This window comes from Eucyclogobius newberryi, unplaced genomic scaffold (genome assembly GCF_026437365.1).
Source record: "Eucyclogobius newberryi isolate DKJ021-1_F unplaced genomic scaffold, fEucNew1.0.hap1 SCAF_3, whole genome shotgun sequence".
Classification (NCBI taxonomy): domain Eukaryota; kingdom Metazoa; phylum Chordata; class Actinopteri; order Gobiiformes; family Gobiidae; genus Eucyclogobius; species Eucyclogobius newberryi.
Window position 1 is genome coordinate 33,924,039 of NW_027315945.1, and position 20,887 is coordinate 33,944,925.

Below are 20,887 nucleotides of genomic sequence, written 5' to 3' on the forward strand. Positions count from 1 at the left end.
ACAGACACACGATCCACAGACACACGATCCACAGACACACGATCCACAGACACACAGTGAGTCCACAGACACACGATCCACAGACACACAGTGAGTCCACAGACACACGATCCACAGACACACAGTAAGTCCACAGACACACGATCCACAGACACACAGTGAGTCCACAGACACACGATCCACAGACACACGATCCACAGACACACAGTGAGTCCACAGACACACGATCCACAGACACACGATCCACAGACACACGATCCACAGACACACGATCCACAGACACACAGTGAGTCCACAGACACACGATCCACAGACACACGATCCACAGACACACGATCCACAGACACACGATCCACAGACACACAGTAAGTCCACAGACACACGATCCACAGACACACGATCCACAGACACACAGTGAGTCCACAGACACACGATCCACAGACACACGATCCACAGACACACAGTGAGTCCACAGACACACGATCCACAGACACACGATCCACAGACACACGATCCACAGACACACGATCCACAGACACACAGTGAGTCCACAGACACACGATCCACAGACACACGATCCACAGACACACGATCCACAGACACACAGTGAGTCCACAGACACACGATCCACAGACACACGATCCACAGACACACAGTGAGCCCACAGACACACGATCCACAGACACACGATCCACAGACACACAGTGAGTCCACAGACACACGATCCACAGACACACAGTGAGTCCACAGACACACGATCCACAGACACACGATCCACAGACACACAGTGAGTCCACAGACACACGATCCACAGACACACAGTAAGTCCACAGACACACGATCCACAGACACACAGTAAGTCCACAGACACACGATCCACAGACACACGATCCACAGACACACAGTGAGTCCACAGACACACGATCCACAGACACACGATCCACAGACACACGATCCACAGACACACAGTGAGTCCACAGACACACGATCCACAGACACACAGTGAGTCCACAGACACACGATCCACAGACACACAGTAAGTCCACAGACACACGATCCACAGACACACAGTAAGTCCACAGACACACGATCCACAGACACACGATCCACAGACACACAGTGAGTCCACAGACACACGATCCACAGACACACGATCCACAGACACACGATCCACAGACACACGATCCACAGACACACGATCCACAGACACACGATCCACAGACACACGATCCACAGACACACAATCCACAGACACACAGTGAGTCCACAGACACACGATCCACAGACACACGATCCACAGACACACAGTGAGTCCACAGACACACGATCCACAGACACACGATCCACAGACACACGATCCACAGACACACAGTGAGTCCACAGACACACGATCCACAGACACACAGTGAGTCCACAGACACACGATCCACAGACACACGATCCACAGACACACGATCCACAGACACACAGTGAGTCCACAGACACACGATCCACAGACACACAGTGAGTCCACAGACACACGATCCACAGACACACAGTAAGTCCACAGACACACGATCCACAGACACACAGTGAGTCCACAGACACACGATCCACAGACACACAGTGAGTCCACAGACACACGATCCACAGACACACAGTAAGTCCACAGACACACGATCCACAGACACACAGTGAGTCCACAGACACACGATCCACAGACACACAGTAAGTCCACAGACACACGATCCACAGACACACAGTGAGTCCACAGACACACGATCCACAGACACACGATCCACAGACACACAGTGAGTCCACAGACACACGATCCACAGACACACGATCCACAGACACACGATCCACAGACACACAGTGAGTCCACAGACACACGATCCACAGACACACGATCCACAGACACACGATCCACAGACACACGATCCACAGACACACAGTAAGTCCACAGACACACGATCCACAGACACACGATCCACAGACACACAGTGAGTCCACAGACACACGATCCACAGACACACGATCCACAGACACACAGTGAGTCCACAGACACACGATCCACAGACACACGATCCACAGACACACGATCCACAGACACACGATCCACAGACACACAGTGAGTCCACAGACACACGATCCACAGACACACGATCCACAGACACACGATCCACAGACACACAGTGAGTCCACAGACACACGATCCACAGACACACGATCCACAGACACACAGTGAGCCCACAGACACACGATCCACAGACACACGATCCACAGACACACAGTGAGTCCACAGACACACGATCCACAGACACACAGTGAGTCCACAGACACACGATCCACAGACACACGATCCACAGACACACAGTGAGTCCACAGACACACGATCCACAGACACACAGTAAGTCCACAGACACACGATCCACAGACACACAGTAAGTCCACAGACACACGATCCACAGACACACGATCCACAGACACACAGTGAGTCCACAGACACACGATCCACAGACACACGATCCACAGACACACGATCCACAGACACACAGTGAGTCCACAGACACACGATCCACAGACACACAGTGAGTCCACAGACACACGATCCACAGACACACAGTAAGTCCACAGACACACGATCCACAGACACACAGTAAGTCCACAGACACACGATCCACAGACACACGATCCACAGACACACAGTGAGTCCACAGACACACGATCCACAGACACACGATCCACAGACACACGATCCACAGACACACGATCCACAGACACACGATCCACAGACACACGATCCACAGACACACGATCCACAGACACACAATCCACAGACACACAGTGAGTCCACAGACACACGATCCACAGACACACGATCCACAGACACACAGTGAGTCCACAGACACACGATCCACAGACACACGATCCACAGACACACGATCCACAGACACACAGTGAGTCCACAGACACACGATCCACAGACACACAGTGAGTCCACAGACACACGATCCACAGACACACGATCCACAGACACACAGTGAGTCCACAGACACACGATCCACAGACACACGATCCACAGACACACGATCCACAGACACACAGTGAGTCCACAGACACACGATCCACAGACACACAGTGAGTCCACAGACACACGATCCACAGACTCACAGTGAGTCCACAGACACACGATCCACAGACACACGATCCACAGACACACAGTGAGTCCACAGACACACGATCCACAGACACACAGTGAGTCCACAGACACACGATCCACAGACACACAGTGAGTCCACAGACACACGATCCAGACACACGATCCACAGACACACGATCCACAGACACACGATCCACAGACACACAGTGAGTCCACAGACACACGATCCACAGACACACGATCCACAGACACACGATCCACAGACACACGATCCACAGACACACAGTAAATCCACAGACACACGATCCACAGACACACGATCCACAGACACACGATCCACAGACACACTGTAAATCCACAGACACACAGTAAGTCCACAGACACACGATCCACAGACACACGATCCACAGACACACAACAGATCCACAGACACACAGTAAGTCCACAGACACACGGTAGATCCACAGACACACAGTAAGTCCACAGACACACGGTAGATCCACAGACACACAGTAAGTCCACAGACACACGGCAAATTCACCGACACACAGTAAGTCCACAGACATACGGCAAATCCACAGACACACAGTAAATTCACAGACACACGGCAAATCCACAGACACACGGCAAATCCACAGACACACAGCAAATCCACAGACACACGGCAAATCCACAGACACACGGCAAATCCACAGACACACGGTAAGTTCACAGACACACAGTAAATTCACAGACACACGGCAAATCCACAGACACACAATAAGTCCACAGACACACGGTAGATCCACAGACAATACGGCAAATCCACAGACACACGGCAAATCCACAGACACACGGTAAGTTCACAGACACACGGCAAATCCACAGACACACGGTAAGTTCACAGACACACAGTAAATTCACAGACACACGGCAAATCCACAGACACACAATAAGTCCACAGACACACGGTAGATCCACAGACAATACGGCAAATCCACAGACACACGGTAGATCCACAGACACACGGCAAATCCACAGACACACGGTAGATCCACAGACACACAGCAAATCCACGGACACACGGTAAGTCCAAGTTTGCTTCACCTTTGACCGCACAAACCACAATGACAAGATGGTTTCTCTGTCAAATATCACTAGAATTCATCTGGCTTCCACTTTTCTAATCGTAATTATTTGTCCTAAAGTGTGTATATGAAACTGCCAAACGAGTGAATGTAACGCCGTCCTCTCTGTCTCTGCAGGAGTGATAAGCTACGATGGATATCTGCCCTGTCGCGACCTCATCCGGAGGTCGACTTCACCATTGCTCAAGGTCAGATTGTCACAACAACATCAAGAGCATTTTTATCTATTTATTTATTTCCAGGACGGTGCATATTTACATTACGTGCAGGGGTGCCAAACGGCCACAGAGAAACATTAGGGATCATCTCAAAATATGTTGAAGCTGAAAAAGACTACATTTTTTCAGCCTCTCTCTGGACCCCCTCCCCCCTCAAAAGACTAAAAAACTAAAATTTCTGGCATCACATAAAATGTATTTTAAAAAGAAACATTAAAACATAACAACTTAACAGTCATCGCTTGAAAACTCGCTCTCAAATAAACTCTCAAAACTTGAACAATATAATATCATTATGTTACATACATACATACATAATAATAATAATAATATACATAATCATTACGATCGGGAAATGTCACTTGCTGCAGTACGACGTACGTGTTGATAAAACGATGGTAGTTTGATAAACCCTGCTCACCTCTTGTCCCTGAACATCCTTTGGTATGTTTATCAGTAGAAGTTATGAACTCTCCAAATAATGTCACCTGTCGCGGCATGTTTGTTTACTCAATCCACATGGTCCACGGGCCCTAGGGGCCCTACGACACATCCCATTCAGCCGCTACGCCAGCACCGTGCAGACTCGCTCAACCAGGAAGTGATTCAAACAACGTTTCTGATTGGCTGCTGTAAATCGCTTTTCACAGCAAGCACAGTCATGAGTGTGTGATGTCATGGATGTTGGCCTAATGCTCGTTGCTGAGAGAGTTTTTTTAGCATTTCCAAAACAATTACTGCCACAACGAAGTATTGAAGCTTCAAACCCCCCAGACGAAAAATATTTTGTCTTTTTCAGCTTCAACCTATTTTTAGATGATCCCTTACCAAAAACCATGGTAACGTTTGACCAAAACAATATGAAACAACAATGATAAACCGCTGTCACTACTGCAAATACATTTATCACACTGTAGTGTCAGAATACTTGATTGATTGATTTATTATTTAGCAAATGTTCTGACGTGCTGTGTCCCTGTGAAAGATCTGCTCCTGGAAAACTCGCTCATGAAGTAAATATCAGTTTAATGGCTCCAATTCAGTTGGTTGACATTTTTGGTCAATGGAGTACGATTGCACTGAAAACTTACTACTCAACTTTATACTTTAAATGAGCAGACTATATTGTAAAAGCAGAACTTTCACTGTCTTTATCTAATTATATAACAACTTAATAAAGAGCAAACCTGGAATAAAGAGTCTGATCGGAAAAAGCTTTGCCAAAGACTTTGGTAGAGCACAGAATTCTAGATTATTCTAGATTAAAAAACAGTATGTCAGTTTCCTGCTTTAATATTTATTATTTTATTTTTACTTTGATTGTTGTATTCACTTTATTGAGAGAAACATTTGTTCTGTCTGTGCTATTGTTTACTGTGAACCACAAAACCATGAATTGATGGTGCACGACATTTATAACAAAAAATAAAAAATAACAATAAATAAAATACAATTATGAACTTGTTTTGTTTTTGCAGATTTTCCTCAGATGCAGTGCATTCGAGCTTTTGTCGCTCAGCAACCAGACGAGTTGTCCTTAGAGAAAGCAGACATCATCTTAGTTCATCAACAGAGCAGCGACCGTAAGTACTATTATACTTATATTCACTTAAAGTCACACTATGGAACTTTCCTCTACCACCTGCTTGTCTCCATGGACATGTTATTACTTTTCCTGGAATGTTCCAAAGTGTGCCAATACACTACATAAAATATGATTATTTCTGTGAGCGGTTTAGACCTGGTTAAGAACTGTATTAGTCCTAGTTTAGACCTGGTTAAGAGCTGTAATAGTCCTAGTTTAGACCTGGTTAAGAGCTGTAATAGTCCTAGTTTAGACCTGGTTAAGAGCTGTAATAGTCCTACTTTAGACCTGGTTAAGAGCTGTAATAGTCCTAGTTTAGACCTGGTTAAGAGCTGTAATAGTCCTACTTTAGACCTGGTTAAGAACTGTAATAGTCCTAGTTTAGACCTGGTTAAGAGCTGTAATAGTCCTAGTTTAGACCTGGTTAAGAGCTGTAATAGTCCTACTTTAGACCTGGTTAAGAGCTGTAATAGTCCTAGTTTAGACCTGGTTAAGAGCTGTAATAGTCCTAGTTTAGACCTGGTTAAGAGCTGTAATAGTCCTAGTTTAGACCTGGTTAAGAGCTGTAATAGTCCTAGTTTAGACCTGGTTAAGAGCTGTAATAGTCCTAGTTTAGACCTGGTTAAGAGCTGTAATAGTCCTAGTTTAGACCTGGTTAAGAGCTGTAATAGTCCTAGTTTAGACCTGGTTAAGAGCTGTAATAGTCCTAGTTTAGACCTGGTTAAGAGCTGTAATAGTCCTACTTTAGACCTGGTTAAGAGCTGTAATAGTCCTAGTTTAGACCTGGTTAAGAGCTGTAATAGTCCTAGTTTAGACCTGGTTAAGAGCTGTAATAGTCTTAGTTTAGACCTGGTTAAGAGCTGTAATAGTCCTAGTTTAGACCTGGTTAAGAACTGTAATAGTCCTAGTTTAGACCTGGTTAAGAGCTGTAATAGTCCTAGTTTAGACCTGGTTAAGAGCTGTAATAGTCCTACTTTAGACCTGGTTAAGAGCTGTAATAGTCCTAGTTTAGACCTGGTTAAGAGCTGTAATAGTCCTAGTTTAGACCTGGTTAAGAGCTGTAATAGTCCTAGTTTAGACCTGGTTAAGAGCTGTAATAGTCCTAGTTTAGACCTGGTTAAGAGCTGTAATAGTCCTAGTTTAGACCTGGTTAAGAGCTGTAATAGTCCTAGTTTAGACCTGGTTAAGAGCTGTAATAGTCCTAGTTTAGACCTGGTTAAGAGCTGTAATAGTCCTAGTTTAGACCTGGTTAAGAACTGTAATAGTCCTAGTTTAGACCTGGTTAAGAGCTGTAATAGTCCTAGTTTAGACCTGGTTAAGAGCTGTAATAGTCCTAGTTCAGACCTGGTTAAGAGCTGTAATAGTCCTAGTTTAGACCTGGTTAAGAGCTGTAATAGTCCTAGTTTAGACCTGGTTAAGAGCTGTAATAGTCCTAGTTTAGACCTGGTTAAGAGCTGTAATAGTCCTAGTTTAGACCTGGTTAAGAGCTGTAATAGTCCTAGTTTAGACCTGGTTAAGAGCTGTAATAGTCCTAGTTTAGACCTGGTTAAGAGCTGTAATAGTCCTAGTTTAGACCTGGTTAAGAACTGTAATAGTCCTAGTTTAGACCTGGTTAAGAGATGTAATAGTCCTAGTTTAGACCTGGTTAAGAGCTGTAATAGTCCTAGTTTAGACCTGGTTAAGAGCTGTAATAGTCCTAGTTTAGACCTGGTTAAGAGCTGTAATAGTCCTAGTTTAGACCTGGTTAAGAGCTGTAATAGTCCTAGTTTAGACCTGGTTAAGAACTGTAATAGTCCTAGTTTAGACCTGGTTAAGAGCTGTAATAGTCCTAGTTTAGACCTGGTTAAGAGCTGTAATAGTCCTAGTTTAGACCTGGTTAAGAGCTGTAATAGTCCTAGTTTAGACCTGGTTAAGAGCTGTAATAGTTTGTAATAGTCCTAGTTTAGACCTGGTTAAGAGCTGTAATAGTCCTAGTTTAGACCTGGTTAAGAACTGTAATAGTCCTAGTTTAGACCTGGTTAAGAGCTGTAATAGTCCTAGTTTAGACCTGGTTAAGAGCTGTAATAGTTTGTAATAGTCCTAGTTTAGACCTGGTTAAGAGCTGTAATAGTCCTAGTTTAGACCTGGTTAAGAGCTGTAATAGTCCTAGTTTAGACCTGGTTAAGAGCTGTAATAGTCCTAGTTTAGACCTGGTTAAGAGCTGTAATAGTCCTAGTTTAGACCTGGTTAAGAGCTGTAATAGTCCTAGTTTAGACCTGGTTAAGAGCTGTAATAGTCCTAGTTTAGACCTGGTTAAGAGCTGTAATAGTCCTAGTTCAGACCTGGTTAAGAGCTGTAATAGTCCTAGTTCAGACCTGGTTAAGAGCTGTAATAGTCCTAGTTCAGACCTGGTTTGGATCCAGCTTCAGACCCGGTCCAGGTCATGTTCTGGCACAGACGGTTCACATTTCTGCTGTGTTTGGTCTGCAGATTGGGTCGAGGGGACCAGATTATCTGACGGACAGCGCGGGTGGATCCCAGAGCACCATTTGGACACCATCAGTAATCCCGAAATCCGAAAACGCAACCTTTCCGACGCTCTGAAACTCACCGCGGCAACGGCACAAGTTTGAAGTGCGATTCCAAAATGTGAACAACCTTGAAACGCTAACGATTACACATGAGAGGAAAGGAGATATAACTGGCAAAATGAACTTTTTTTTAAGTCCCTATAAATGTTGAATAACTCCGAACAGGCTTCACATTTCCGTCTGCAGAGAAACGCTGTCATGATGTTTCATAACGAGGCCTTTTTTCTCACTGCTTTGACTCGGAGCGGATACTGAGCGGTCGAAACACGTCGGAAAGAACGCGGCTTTCAACTTTTGCACCGGTCTAGATCAAATCACAGAGCTTTTATCAAACAAAGATGTTTTAGGGTTTTAATGCAGAGCGACTGTAATTAAGAAACGGACAATTAACACGACCAAATCTGTTCTTGTGACTCTTGATTGTCTCGTGCAAACCGTTTATTTTCTAAGTTGTACAGACTTTAACTGAACATTTCAGTAAATTAAAGATTTATGAAACACTGGTTGTGTAAAGTGCTTAAATGTTTTCTCTTTTCCCTTCACAAAAGCTCATTTACATACGTATCTGGTCAGCTAATAATGCACCATACAGGCCTTTAATTGAGATTACACTGCCATAATTGTATATTTTGATGGACTATTTATTATGATGTGTAATTATGATATGTAAATGCAGAAAATGGTTGGGTAATTTGGTAAATACGTGCCGATTGAGGCGTGTGGTTGTTCTTGTGTCTGATGTTGTGTGTGTTCTGAATGGTTCTTAATATTATTAACTAGGTGTAATTGTATTTTATAATCTATTCTTGCAAATCAGGGACAGCAGATGGAAAATCAATTTTGCAATAATCTGGTGCGGAACATCTCAGTTTGTAATGAGTTTAACGTCTCTGTCCAAAATAATTACTAAACCATTAAACGTTGCGCAGTTTTGAACAATTTACAGAGTGCTAGTAATTTTAATAATTCCGTTGTCAATTAATTAGCGTGTCTATTTAGGCACTACATTGCTTTAAGAATAGTTTCAAATGTAAATTATTATCTGACATATTGTAAAACACATCATCTATTCATAAAGAACACAAATAAATAGCCTTTTATGAAAGATGGAGCTGGAACGTGTCAAAACTAACGTGAGTTGAGTCCAAAATTGTGCATTCTATGATAATAGAGTTAGCATTTCTAAACACCTGAGGACACTTTACAGAACATAAAGACACCAAACAACAACTGTAACATCACTACAACATATGCAAAGTCTTCTTTGGTTGTTGTTGTTGTTGTTTTATGGCAGTTGGCATCCGAGTGTTGCATTACCGCCAGACTTTATTCTTTAGACTTTACTCTTTAGACTTTACTCTTTAGACTTTACTCTTTAGACTTTATTCTTCAGACTTTATTCTTCAGACTTCATTCTTTAGACTTTATTCTTCAGACTTTATTCTTCAGACTTCATTCTTTAGACTTTATTCTTCAGACTTTATTCTTCAGACTTCATTCTTTAGACTTTATTCTTCAGACTTCATTCTTTAGACTTTATTCTTCAGACTTTATTCTTCAGACTTTATTCTTCAGACTTTATTCTTTAGACTTTATTCTTCAGACTTTATTCTTCAGACTTCATTCTTTAGACTTTATTCTTCAGACTTTATTCTTTAGACTTTATTCTTCAGACTTTATTCTTCAGACTTTATTCTTCAGACTTTATTCTTCAGACTTTATTCTTCAGACTTCATTCTTTAGACTTTATTCTTCAGACTTTATTCTTCAGACTTTATTCTTCAGACTTTATTCTTCAGACTTTATTCTTCAGACTTTATTCTTCAGACTTTATTCTTCTGATACCAACTGCCATAAAACAACAGCAACATGGGGAAGAAGAACGCAACAACAACAACAACATGCAACATTATATAAATGCAGGTCCATTAACGCCCGCTGGGATGTTTGGGACATACGCTCCAGGGTCCCTGGCCAGCCTGGTGAAGATGAAGAAAGAGAAGAGTCAGGTCTGCGCTGTGGGCGGTCTGGAGAGACAGGAGATGGCGGAGGTGGAGCGATGGTCGGTGGCGTTCTGGACGCCGAGGAGGAGCAGTCTTTTCTGCCTGCACGTGCCCGGAAACGTAAAAAGTCCCTTAACTCGTCCGAGGGTTCTGGGAATGAGCAGCAGGATGAGGCTGAAGCTATTGATATCCGGGGTGAGAGCAGAGACTGTAAGGTGATCATAAAGCTTGCACAGGATAGTGCATCCTTTAAGGAGTGGAATTCAGTGGCATTGTCAAAGAGCCTAACTGTAGCTGTGGGAGTGATCAAGAGTGCGAGTGTCCTTAGAGATGGCTCGCTGCTGGTCGTGTGCAAGGATGCGGCTCAGCAACGGAAGGCGATTGGAACTAAACGTCTGGGTGGAAAGGACATTCTTGTGTCTGATGCTGAAAGAAACACGGTCAGAGGAGTTATCGTAGGCGTCCCTACGGCGACGTCTGTGGATGAAGTTAAGGAGAATTTGACGGGAGTTACGGTGGTGGACGCTAGGCGTTTGAAGGTGACCCGGTTTGGGGTAAGATGTGACAGCTTGTCGGTAATGGTAACACTTGAAGGGAGGTGCCTGCCTAGTAAGGTGTTCATTGGGCACATGTGCTATAGCGTTAGGCCATATGTTCCACCGCCCCTGCGTTGCTTTAAGTGCCAGCGCTTTGGGCATATTGCAGCGGTCTGTAGAGGGAGGCAAAGGTGTGGTAAATGTGCAGGAGATCATGAGTATGGGAAGTGTGACGTGGGTGCAAAACTGAAGTGCTGTAACTGTGGGGAAGAACATAGCTCTGCCTACGGGGGATGCAGGTTTAGCAAAAGAGCTGCTGAGGTGCAAAAACTTAAGGTATCTCAAGGTATATCCTATGAGGTCAAGAAAGTGTCAAGTAACGAGGTTAAAGTAAATACAGAAAGAGGAGCCAGCGCTGCTCCCAGCCAGGGCAAAGTGAGGGAAGCCAGCCTTGCTCCCAAGAAGTGTGGAGGTTCCAAGTGTGCAGGTTCCAAGTGTGCAGGTTCCAAGTGTGGAGGTTCCAAGTGTGCAGGTTCCAAGTGTGCAGGTTCCAAGTGTGCAGGTTCCAAGTGTGCAGGTTCCAAGTGTGCAGGTTCCAAGTGTGCAGGTTCCAAGTGTGGAGGTTCCAAGTGTGCAGGTTCCAAGTGTGCAGGTTCCAAGTGTGGAGGTTCCAGAATTAATGAGAATACCCTGGTTGTGGATAGAGATTAGACTTTATTTTTTAGGCTTTATTTTTTAGACTTTATTTTTTAGACTTTATTTTTTAGACTTTATTTTTTAGGCTTTATTTTTAGACTTTATTTTTTAGGCTTTATTTTTTAGACTTTATTTTTTAGACTTTATTCTTTAGACTTTATTTTTTAGACTTTATTTTTTAGACTTTATTCTTTAGACTTTATTTTTTAGACTTTATTCTTTAGACTTTCTTCAGATTTTATTTTTTAGACTTTATTCTTTAGACTTTATTCTTCAGATTTTAGACTTAATTCTTCAGACTTTATTTTTCAGATTTTAGACTTTACTCTTCAGACTTTACTCTTCAGACTACAAAGAACATGATTGCTTGTGATCTTTGTACAAACTGTGCACTTAAACCGCCAGCACACATTCTTCACGGAGCGTTCCGTCGCAAATACGTGACTGTGGGCGGGGCCAAGCGCGTTCGTCACACTTTTCAGAAGCCAACCATTCGCCAACAAATGACATGGCACAAAAACAGACCAATCCCGCCGCGCCAGGGCTCGTTGGCTTGCGCTGATTGGTGGATGATCCCAGCGTGGGGGCCAATCCTTGCGCGCAATTGGCCACAGCTGAGAAAAAGGCGGGTCTTAGGCGTTTGTTGTTGTTTTCGTGGTGCAAAGGAAAAAGTGGGTCTGTCGACATCTTTGCGCGCACGGCTTTTTCCTCCGCGATGTGCCGATTTTAGCCCAAAACACTTCGAGTTCGCCACAATCGCGTGTTAGAGAACCAAACGCGGGACCAGATCGCGTCGTGATTATCGCCTTTTGCGCCATTTACCGTCCGCAAAGGTAAGAAATGCTGCGTTTCACTCGCGGCACGGTCTGCGCTGGCGAGCTTTTGTGCAAAAAAAAGCTGATTATTCCCGAACACACTGGGATGATTTGGCAAAAATGTCTTTCGACACAATTGAGTAAAGCTATAATTAACAACAAACATCACATAAATAAGAACGTACCAGAGCAGCAGCAGCAGCGGCGGCGGCGCGTGTGTAACGGTGACGTGGCGTTTGCTGGGGCCGATATAACCTGTTAAAATGAAGATAAACGACAAAAAGAAACGTTTCTTTTTACAAATAAATTGGATAAAAACATGCATTTCAAAAACAGTGGAGGAGATAAAAGGCCCGTGACTGATAACGATCTGCTCAACTGCACAAATTGCGTGAGAAACTGCACTTTTTTGACTATATACACAGTTTGAAACAATTCAAGAGGTTCACAGTGGTTTGGCAGTGAAAGGAAAGGAAAAGTATTTGTTACTTTACGGGTTTTATTAGTCTTTAATGTGAGAGGCGTGGTCTGACGGTAACGCGCACAGGCCTCTGCGTTATGGCCCTAAAGGCTGCACGAGGCCTCTGTAAACACTGTGGAACTTAATCTGACCTTATATCTGAACCAAAACACTCACAAAACATCATCAAAGTGTGTGAGTTCAATCAATTACAACTTTAAAGTGCAAAAAACGGCTCAAAAAAGCAGAATAAATGGATCAATCAATCCAAAAACATCAGCTATCTCAGTTTCTGTCTTCTCCTTTCTGCTGTTGTCCATAAAAAAATGTACAATCCTAATTAAATAACTAGTCAACTGATAAAAATAGGCATATTAATCGACTAAACGACCAAATATGTACAGCCTTGTCACAATTATAGGCTTTAACTTATAGGCCATTTCATGATTATTCGATTAAATGGTTGCAGGCCCAAACGATTATTTCTATTGTGCATTGAGATTTATAAAAATGCATCTTTAAAAGGTCGAATTATCGTGGGCGAAGGTTTCTAGAGCAAGAATATTTACATAAAGTATTTAAAGTGATATTTTGATCTAATATTGTCATTGTCTTTGTTATTTCTTTCTTTCTTTCTTTTGACATGTACTTTTGAGTCTAGTTTTATCAATACAATTAGTACTAGTCATGATTATTGTGTTTCAGTGTTGCAGCCATATTCCACAGTATGACAGTAACTAATATGTGCATTAAAATAACTCATCTATGCATTAAAACGCTTTCCACGGAGTGTGTGGAACGTCACAGGCAAAGCAACTCCTTTTGGTTGTTCTACTGTCCTTTTTGTTTTAGTTAAAAGGCCTCAAGACACTAGAGACTAAACTAAAACCAGGTCTAAACCAGGCTTTATTCACGCACGCCCTGCTTTAGTTCCTGTACTTTACGAGGGGGGAATTGTCAGATCAGAAATGCAGATTATTCAGTTTTGGCTTCATTCACACATGTCACTGCTCTGGCAAAATACCAGGTAAATTCCCACGTAAGCTGCACATGTGACTGACATGTGACCGTGGCTGGTGTCTTTTTCCCATCAGTCAGTGTTTTATGGTGGATGAGACTTCCTCTGGTGCCGCTCGGGAAGCTTGTACCTGCTTCAACATTGGTCGTTCCGGTTGAATCCTGTTTTTTATATCCATGTTTTATCACCAACACGTAATTGAGTCACTATTAGTTCTTGTGATGGTTGTGATTTTCCCCTATTCACCTTATTCCATAAGGAAACAAGGGAAAAAGAGAGAAAAGTGGACACGGCCGAATAGAATTTTAGAACGGTGACATTGATGCTTTGTGACATCACACAAAGCATGTGTGATGTTTTTTTTGACTCGTTTTAGTTTCTTTTTGACGGTACAGTGTCAAACTCATACTTTGAAGCCGTACAAGTGCAGTAGGTGGCAGTAAATGCACCTTTTCGCCATTAGAAGAAACGCAACAACGACTTGTTTTAGTCCTGGTTTAGTCCTGCTTGAGATCAGAGGTGAGCGATTTATTGAAAAGTTGTTTGGGAGATTTGCAACAGTTGAATATAGTGTTTGTGTATATCGTCTTTCTTTAATAAAAACTAACCAAAGTAACTGCAAAAGAAAAAAAACATGCAAGAGTGATGTTTCAAACACACTTAAATGGTTAGTTTTCGAGTCTGTTCAAGTTTGCACATGTCGCACAGTTACTAATGGATTTCCACAAGATCGTCTGAATATCGCTGTCAAGATAATCCAAAAATACATCTAGATATTAATTTTTGTCAATATAGTTTTGTTCCTAGACTTGGCGAAAAGTTTCTCAATCATTTGTGACGAGGATTAACCTTTTACGGAGCAGTTATGCAGTTATTCTCCTCACAAAGCTGTAGATTAACAACCGTGTCACAATATAATGACATTTCCTTTGTTTTTCTGCTCAGATGGGGAGTCATTACCAGCGCTCTGTGCCTCTGGAGGTGAGGAGAGCTGAAGGAGAGCGAGTCCGGGCCAAACACCCAGATAAAATACCGGTCGGTGAACAATTTTGAGCACAAAAACTTCTTAGAATAGTGCATATACCGGTAATTATTCAAAAGGTTGACCATGTTTTTCCTCTGTTTTGAACCAGATCATTGTGGAACGGGCTTCGAGGTCCCGAGCGCCAGAACTGGACAAAAAGAAATATCTAGTGCCCTCAGATTTAACAGGTCGGTCTGCAACACAACACACACAACCTGACCATAACCCGAATATTTTTTAACCTTTGAGTTTGTCGACAATATATTTTCCACTGAAATGTTTCCACTTGCTCCATGTAGTAAAATTCAGTGCCACTTGTTTCTCTGCCACTTTCTTTTCCTCGTATTGATCTGTCTCTACATTCGATTAGATGTTTATTTTGTCTCATTAAAACAATTAAAAATGGCTTTTACCGTTGATTTCCTGAACATTTATTTATTCATGTGAAAATTGATATTGCACATTAATCAGCACCAAACTATGTAAATGTGTGTGTGTCAGTATAGTCCCGTGCTAAAATGTAAAAAGTAAAAATTATCTCACCAAAAAGGGGAAAAATATACAGTAAACATGCAAATACAATATATTTTTGGGGCTTCATTTGCATTACACACTTTTAATCAGCCTCATTCGATGTTTTATAATGAGTAACGGCCCGATTCCTCTTCCGCAAATGTGTTTTTTGTTGCGTGCGGCTAATGACTTCCTGTTCGGTTCGTCTCATTCGGTCACTCACTCCTTTGACTCGTCTCGGTTCCTTTTTTTTGGACTAAACGAATCTGCCTTTCAACCTCCTGACCAACACTCTCTGCGACTTCTCTTTCAGTGGGACAGTTGTGCTTTTTGATACGTCAGCGCGTGTCTCTGCGGCCAGAGGAGGCGCTGTTCTTCTTCGTCAACAACTCCCTCCCGCCCTCCAGCTCCCCGCTCTCCGCCGTTTACGAGGTATTTCAGTACAGCACGACATCAGATATTCACTTCACGGATCACGATCGTGGGCGTAGGTTTTATTCACGCTTCCGATAAGTTGTATCTGTTTGTGTTTGGGTTTTTGAGTCAGAGTTTGGTGAGTGTTCTGCTTATGGGGAACACGTCGGGGCTCGTAAACCTAACCTGAAGGACCTTTTCTGTGATGGTTCATCCTCGAAACCTGGAGCGAAGACTCAAATCCAATAAAGCGCGACGATTAATTACATTTTTACATGCGAAAATCCAAAAGTTAGAGCCGTTTTAGGATCTTTCGGGTGCCAGTTAATTAAAATTGTTGGTTTATGACTCAAAACAATCATTTTAATTGACAAGAAGACTTAGAACAACATGGAAAATGTACAATAAATGAAAGTTGAGTTGATTTTAAAGAAGTCTCCTGACGCTATCGCCAAAGAAGTGTCCAACTTTTACATCACAAACATTACTAATAAAATGAATATTAGGTGTATACTTTCTCCACGGGTTCATTTTGGTGGTTACAGTACAAAAACAATTGAAGTACAGACAGAATAACGCAGCATGTACTTGTTTACCGCTGCAGAGTCAGTTTCGGCTTACAGGCATAAATATACTCTTCAAAACAACACGAGGCCGTGGCGTTGCTTCATCTTTGACGCGCTGAACCCGGAGAGTGCGAGGTTAAGACCTTAAAACTTGTTTACATCGACCTGAGTAACTTGTGAAGGAAGTTTTTTACAGTTCATACTATTTTACACCCACTTCCGCTCATGTTTTGACCGCTTTTTCACCGTGAGTCAGTTTGATATTCATATTGTGCTATTGTTGCTGAGAATTTGTTCAGTGTTTCTGGCCAGTGTAGGTTTCAGACACAGGTTTCCCCAGCGACAGAGGAAAACGGGTCAAATGCAGAGGATAAATATGTCTACACGGGCAATAAATTGCACCTTAAATAACCAAAATAAACAAAAAACAGTTATCAGTTAAAAAACATTACTTAAGTGCGACTTGTTTTTTGTAACAATTTCTTTGAGCACTATTTGATTATGTTTGTGATTATGTGCAAAAATAATAATCACCATGCACTCACAACCTTATTGATAGACATTATTAATGCTAAAGGTGCGCTAAGTAAGCTTTCTGGTGGAGGGTTTGTCACCTGCTAGTTCCAGTTTGGTGCATCTTTCATTTCTTTAATTACAGGCGCTTTTATTGACAAAAAGTACTAATCTATATCTACATTATTAATTTTATATTATGAAATTTCCCCATGTGGGACAATAAAGGAATATCTTATCTTATTATGAAATACTCTGGGGCCCACGTGGACAGCTTCTGGGGCGTCTCGTTTACTGCATGTACTTTCTTAACTGCCCTGAATGTTTAATGTTCCCTGTGTATTTTGTAGTAATCAAACTTTTAAGTGCCTATGACGGGTTCCTCGTGTTTTTGTAATTAAGACTTAATTTGGTGGGAGGGCGCCCGTGGTAAATATTGACCATAGTTTTACATCAGGGAGTTGCAGTTTGTCAAGGAAAATAAAAGAATAAAATGGTAAATCTGATTTCTTGAACTGAATCCCTCTGTGATGTCATCAATGTGCGACGTGTTACAACATTTGCACCTGGCACACTTCTAAATAATAATTGAACAAAACAAAGGTGTTATTGGGTACTGTCACCTATGAAATCTATATAACTATTGTGCAATTTGCATGGAGTTTGACCCTTGTTTACAATGCGGTTGCTAGGTAACAGTTGCGGAACTACCTCTGTCCCATCTACCGCTCACGTACAATTGTAAACTTTGACAAAATTGCTATGTTTTTGAGTAAAACCTTAAATATGATCATACGTTTTAGGGAAATGTACAGTCCATATGCAGTTTGAAGCTAGCATACGTTTAGCGCCGTCTGCTGACCTTTTCCTCTCCTGTTTCATGTGTTCCAGGAGCACCACGACGACGACTTATTCTTGTACATGACCTACAGTAACGAGAGCGTGTACGGCTGAAGAGCGCCACAGGGCTTGGCTTTAACGCACAAACGACTCGTGAGACCAAGAAGTCACTGCATTTATCTAGAACCTTCAAGAAGTCTGAGCCACTGCATTTATCTAAAACACCCAAGAAGTTTGTGAGCCACTGCATTTATCTAAAACACCCAAGAAGTTTGTGAGCCACTGCATTTATCTAGAACCTTCAAGAAGTCTGTGAGCCACTGCATTTATCTAAAACACCCAAGAAGTTTGTGAGCCACTGCATTTATCTAGAACCTTCAAGAAGTCTGTGAGCCACTGCATTTATCTAAAACACCCAAGAAGTTTGTGAGCCACTGCATTTATCTAAAACACCCAAGAAGTTTGTGAGCCACTGCATTTATCTAGAACCTTCAAGAAGTCCGTGAGCCACTGCATTTATCTAAAACACCCAAGAAGTTTGTGAGCCACTGCATTTATCTAGAACCTTTAAGAAGTCTGTGAGCCACTGCATTTATCTAGAACCTTCAAGAAGTCTGTGAGCCACTGCATTTATCTAAAACACCCAAGAAGTCTGTGAGCCACTGCATTTATCTAGAACCTTCAAGAAGTCTGTGAGCCACTGCATTTATCTAAAACACCCAAGAAGAAGTCTGTGAGCCACTGCATTTATCTAGAACCTTCAAGAAGTTTGTGAGCCACTGCATTTATCTAGAACCTTTAAGAAGTCTGTGAGCCACTGCATTTATCTAGAACCTTCAAGAAGTCTGCGAGCCACTGCATTTATCTAAAACACAGTTGAATATGGTTGTCAAGGCGATATTCACGCAGAATTTCTTTGATTTATATTTTCTTTTACAACAGAAAAATTATGTCAAAAGATGCCGATTATAAAAAGCTAAATTCAACCTGAATATTTAGTATTAAATAGCTTAATTTCCCAGAATGCGGCGTTATTCAGAGTGACGTTATTATGCACCGCAATAAGGGAACTTCCTGCATGAGTTAAAAAATGACTTGAGAATATTATGAGTCATCTACTTACATTGTGTTGTTTACTGGCTGTTTCTAAGATCATTTTAGCTTTAAATGATCTGCTAATGCTTCTTCCCCTTTGTCAAATGTCCAGTCGCAGGATGTAGATAAATGCATTGAAACAAGACTAATTATGCTTAAAGCTGTAAAAGTGGCTAAAAAACTGAAATCTTCTTGTTTTTTGCAGCGGTGGAAAAAGTACAAAATGTTACTTAAGTAAAAGTACATACAGGAGCCAAAAATGACTCTAAAAGTAAAAGCGCCTGTTAATAAAAGCACTTAATGAGTAAAGAGCTCCCACAGATTTAAGCTTTGTTAAATCATTAAATTGAGTTATTTTCATAAAGATTAGTGCTGGTCTTTAGTCAACTAGCAATTCAAATCTTTTATTTTTCTCGATCATTTAATGTGTTTTCATAATGAACGCGCTAATGTAACGTCTCAAAACACGTGAAAAGTACTCGTTTAAACTCTCTCAAATGCAGCGACGCTAAATCCAAAAAGTATCTAAGTAAAGTACAGACGAGTAAACATTTGACAAACGCAGTACTTTTACTTTTGTACTTTTGTTACTTTCCACCTTTATTTGGCTTCTGTTATTGCCAAGCCCTGAAGGAGGAGAGACGAGTCTGAGACGAGAAAGACGAGAGGGACGAAGAGCTCATCATATTATTCCCTTTGTTACTTCATTGACGATGGACAAAGGTTTGGGTTTAACGTTTGTCAGTATTTCTGGGGTTGAGCATGATTTGTATCGTTAGTATTCGTTTTTGTTGGTTTATTTTAAATCGGAAAGCACAGAAAAAGCCAAGTTATCAAAGAGGACAAGAAGTGTCGGATGAACTCGCGTCTTTCTCCGTCGTCTGTATTTAATGCACATAGTTTTTTTTGTAAATTAATGTAAACTTGTTGAGAATAAATTTGAAAAGGTCAAACTCTTGTGTCGTGTGAGTTTCTGTGTCGTTAAGTGTCGCTGGGGTTCAGAAAACGGTGTATTCTGCTTAAAGGTGCACTGCGTAATGTTTCTGCTTAAAGGTGCACTGCGTAATGTTTCTGCTTAAAGGTGCACTGCGTAATGTTTCTGCTTAAAGGTGCACTGGGCAATGTTTCTGCTTAAAGGTGCACTGCGTAATGTTTCTGCTTAAAGGTGCACTGCGTAACTTCTACTTAAAGGTGCACTGGGCAATGTTTCTGCTTAAAGGTGCACTGCGTAATGTTTCTGCTTAAAGGTGCACTGCGTAACTTCTACTTAAAGGTGCACTGCGCAATGTTTCTGCTTAAAGGTGCACTGCGCAATGTTTCTGCTTAAAGGTGCACTGCGCAATGTTTCTGCTTAAAGGTGCACTGCGTAATGTTTCTGCTTAAAGGTGCACTGCGTAATGTTTCTGCTTAAAGGTGCACTGCGTAATGTTTCTGCTTAAAGGTGCACTGCGTAACTTCTACTTAAAGGTGCACTGCGCAATGTTTCTGCTTAAAGGTGCACTGCGCAATGTTTCTGCTTAAAGGTGCACTGCGTAATGTTTCTGCTTAAAGGTGCACTGCGTAATGTTTCTGCATAAAGGTGCACTGCGTAATGTTTCTGCTTAAAGGTGCACTGCGTAACTTCTACTTAAAGGTGCACTGCGCAATGTTTCTGCTTAAAGGTGCACTGCGTAACTTCTACTTAAAGGTGCACTGCGCAATGTTTCTGCTTAAAGGTGCACTGCGTAACTTCTACTTAAAGGTGCACTGCGC

The 20,887-nt window shown here is 42.0% G+C and overlaps 2 protein-coding genes across 3 annotated transcripts in view; both read left to right on the forward strand.

Moving 5' to 3' along the window:
* The window catches only part of arhgef5 (Rho guanine nucleotide exchange factor (GEF) 5), a 30,483-nt gene extending 21,339 nt beyond the window's left edge, over positions 1 to 9,144 (forward strand). For both annotated transcript variants that reach the window (XM_072460030.1, XM_072460031.1), the window contains 3 exons: positions 4,387 to 4,457; positions 5,966 to 6,070; positions 8,542 to 9,144. In XM_072460030.1, the coding sequence (XP_072316131.1) occupies positions 4,387 to 4,457; positions 5,966 to 6,070; positions 8,542 to 8,684 (319 nt within the window). In that variant the 3' untranslated portion in view covers positions 8,685 to 9,144. The remainder of the gene's footprint in view (positions 1 to 4,386; positions 4,458 to 5,965; positions 6,071 to 8,541) is intronic.
* Positions 9,145 to 12,548: 3,404 nt separating this feature from the next.
* Positions 12,549 to 20,088, forward strand: LOC140374351 (gamma-aminobutyric acid receptor-associated protein-like 1). Its single transcript, XM_072461220.1, has 5 exons — positions 12,549 to 12,710; positions 15,116 to 15,205; positions 15,304 to 15,382; positions 16,021 to 16,139; positions 18,092 to 20,088. Exons 2-5 carry the CDS (start codon positions 15,116 to 15,118, stop codon positions 18,152 to 18,154), a joined length of 351 nt encoding a protein of 116 aa, XP_072317321.1. The 5' UTR covers positions 12,549 to 12,710; the 3' UTR covers positions 18,155 to 20,088.
* Positions 20,089 to 20,887: the final 799 nt, after the last annotated feature.

Excerpts from the sequence above, each read along its gene's own strand:
- LOC140374351 (XM_072461220.1), top strand. The coding sequence starts at position 15,116 with ATGGGGAGTCATTACCAGCGCTCTGTGCCTCTGGAGGTGAGGAGAGCT. Across the intron at positions 15,383-16,020 it reads AGTGCCCTCAGATTTAACAG|TGGGACAGTTGTGCTTTTTG; the intron begins GTCGGTCTGCAA and ends CTTCTCTTTCAG. Across the intron at positions 16,140-18,091 it reads CGCTCTCCGCCGTTTACGAG|GAGCACCACGACGACGACTT; the intron begins GTATTTCAGTAC and ends CATGTGTTCCAG.